This window comes from Pelophylax lessonae (genome assembly GCF_965119305.1).
Source record: "Pelophylax lessonae genome assembly, contig: HAP1_SCAFFOLD_240, whole genome shotgun sequence".
Taxonomy (NCBI): Eukaryota; Metazoa; Chordata; class Amphibia; order Anura; family Ranidae; genus Pelophylax; species Pelophylax lessonae.
The window spans coordinates 237057-239640 of record NW_028120093.1 but is presented as its reverse complement, the minus strand read 5'-3'; the positions used below and the strand labels follow the sequence as shown (position 1 = coordinate 239640).

At 49.5% G+C, this 2584-nt stretch overlaps 1 protein-coding gene across 1 annotated transcript; it reads left to right on the top strand.

Moving 5' to 3' along the window:
- Positions 1-1095: 1095 nt before the first annotated feature.
- LOC309543580 (uncharacterized protein) lies at positions 1096-2017 on the top strand. The gene has a single exon (XM_082276044.1). The coding sequence runs from the start codon at positions 1150-1152 to the stop codon at positions 1894-1896; it is 747 nt and encodes a 248-aa protein (XP_082132170.1). The 5' UTR covers positions 1096-1149; the 3' UTR covers positions 1897-2017.
- The last annotated feature ends 567 nt before the right edge of the window (positions 2018-2584 follow it).

The following is a 2584-nucleotide window of genomic DNA, read 5'->3' as shown; positions in this document are numbered from 1 at the left end:
TACTGTATCACCGCTATTATCTTAGGTGGCCCTACCCATAGAGCCCATACCGTATCAGAGCTCTGATCTTATGTGGCCCCGCCCATAGTGCCCAAACTGTATCAGAGCTATGATCCTATGTGGCCCCGCCCATAGTGCCCAAACTGTATCAGAGCTATGATCCTAGGTGGTCCCGCCCATATTGCCCATACTGTATCACCGCTCTGATCCTAGTTGGCCCCGCCCATAGTGCCTATACTCCATCTTTTCTAAGTGATGGGGGAGGGGGGACCTATCCTAAAGCAGGATGTGAATGCACACAGTTCATGTCCTTTTTTTCCTTTAGGTGATGCTCACTCCATGGACCCCTGCAGCTTCAAATCTTCCCCAGTGTCTTCCAGATGGTCACCCAGAGATCACACACAATGCCTGTCCAGTATGGAAGGACCGTTAACTAATTCTGATCTTTTTACATCAAGATATGATGGCCAATATAAAACTGAAAAATTATTGGAGGATCCCCGCTCACATGAAGATCTCAGCCCCACCACATCTTCTATGAAGGGGCAGTTTGGGGCCTCGGAAGTCCATCATAGGTTGGGTAAGGAGGAGGCGATCTCCACTGAGGAAGAGTTTGGGGCCTTGGAAGTCCATCATAGGTTGGGTAAGGAGGAGGCGATCTCCACTGAGGAAGAGTTTGGGGCCTCGGAAGTCCATTATAGGTTGGGTAAGGAGGAGGCGATCTCCACTGAGGAAGAGTTTGGGGCCTCGGAAGTCCATTATAGGTTGGGTAAGGAGGAGGCGATCTCCACTGAGGAAGAGTTTGGGGCCTCGGAAGTCCATCATACGTTGAGTAAGGAGGAGGCGAAACTATGTGAGGATGAAATTGTTATTACTTGTATAAAAGAAGAACCAGATTCTTGGGAGGAATATGAGATGGGAGACGTTGGTCCTTCTGCCCATAACTCCCAGGAAGATCCTTCTTCTTGCGGTGGAGAAGATTATTCAGGCACTACAGAGAGCATTATGGAACCTGGAGGAAATAATATTGGCCCCATAAAGAAGGGACCTCGTACCAGGCAACGGGTCGCCACACGTTCCCATGACAGTAAGAACACGGATCACGCTGTGGCTGGTACATCTAAGAAGGATCATTGTAGGACACCTAACATGGACCATTCCAGGACCCGAGCATGGGACAGGGTTCCCGCTACGGCCAGTGCACAGAGCACAGAATATTCCCTGAATAACGTGTATAGTTGTCTCTTCTGTCAGCAGCATTTCACAAGTTTTCTAGAACTTTCCAGACATGAAAAGATCCATAGTGCGGAGGAGCCTGCAGTATGTTCGGAATGTGGAAGAGGCTTTGACAGCCACGCCCTCCTCCTGGCGCACCAGAAGCTCCATTTTGGCGCACGCCCATGGACATGCAAAGAGTGCGGGAAAGGCTTTTTCCGGAAGTCCCGTCTGGTCATCCACCAGAGACGGCACACCGGAGAACGACCGTTTTCATGTGGCCAATGTGGGAAGGGCTTCTCCTGCAAGGCACATCTGGTGACTCATGAGAAGATTCACACCGGTATAAAACCGTTCCAGTGCGCACAATGCGGCAAAGCGTTTATCCGGAAGCCGGACCTCATCATACACGAGAGAACCCACACTGGAGAAAAACCATTCAAATGTTCTGAATGTGGGAAACGTTTCGTCTGTAACTCCCATCTGGCCTCCCATCAGAAGGTGCATAGAGATCGCAGCAGCCTGACCTGCACCACGTGCGGGAAATGTCTGAGAAGTGAGACTCTGCTACGGGAACATACCAAGGCCTGCTCTTCAATGATCCTAAATCCCCGCCCCCGAGGATCTATGCCAGCCAAGACACATTCCAAGGCTTATCATGGGGGAAATTATTTCCTATAAGACACCACTGGACTCCCACCAATGGATGACACCGCTCCTTGGGTAGTGCTGGTTTGTGCATCAGCTGAGCATTCACATGCGTGTACCGGCTTGTTCCTGCTTGTACCGGCTTGTTCCTGCTTGTACCGGTACCGGCTTGTTCCTGCTTGTACCGGTACCGGCTTGTTCCTGCTTGTACCGGTACCGGCTTGTACCTGCTTGTACCGGTACCGGCTTGTACCTGCTTGTACCGGCAGGAGGACTCAGCGGCTGGAACCATTCAGAAGATCACAAGTAGAATAAAGCCGCATTACACCCAAAAGCAAACATTTCTTATATTGCAGCTCACCAATTCTTGGATCTCATACCTGCATTATACTCTGCGTATTTCTCTGGAGTGCCTGACGTTTTTCATCAGAACAAACTGACCTGCAGATGTAGCAGTTAGAGGTTTGAGACAAAACCATTTACCACTGGCAGGGGTGCTTACAATCATCAGCTTTTTTTTTTTTTTATTATTCACGTGAAATCTTTATCCCAAAAGGATCAAAACTGTTACTGATTATAAAGTGTTTGCTAGAGTTTGGCTTCATTTTCTTAATGTATGTAAATCTGTTAGTCCATCTAACACTCCCCCTCCCCCCCCCCCGGCCTCCTATGCTCCTTCATCCAGAGTGGGGGCTCTGTAAAACAAGAGGTGTGTTACTGG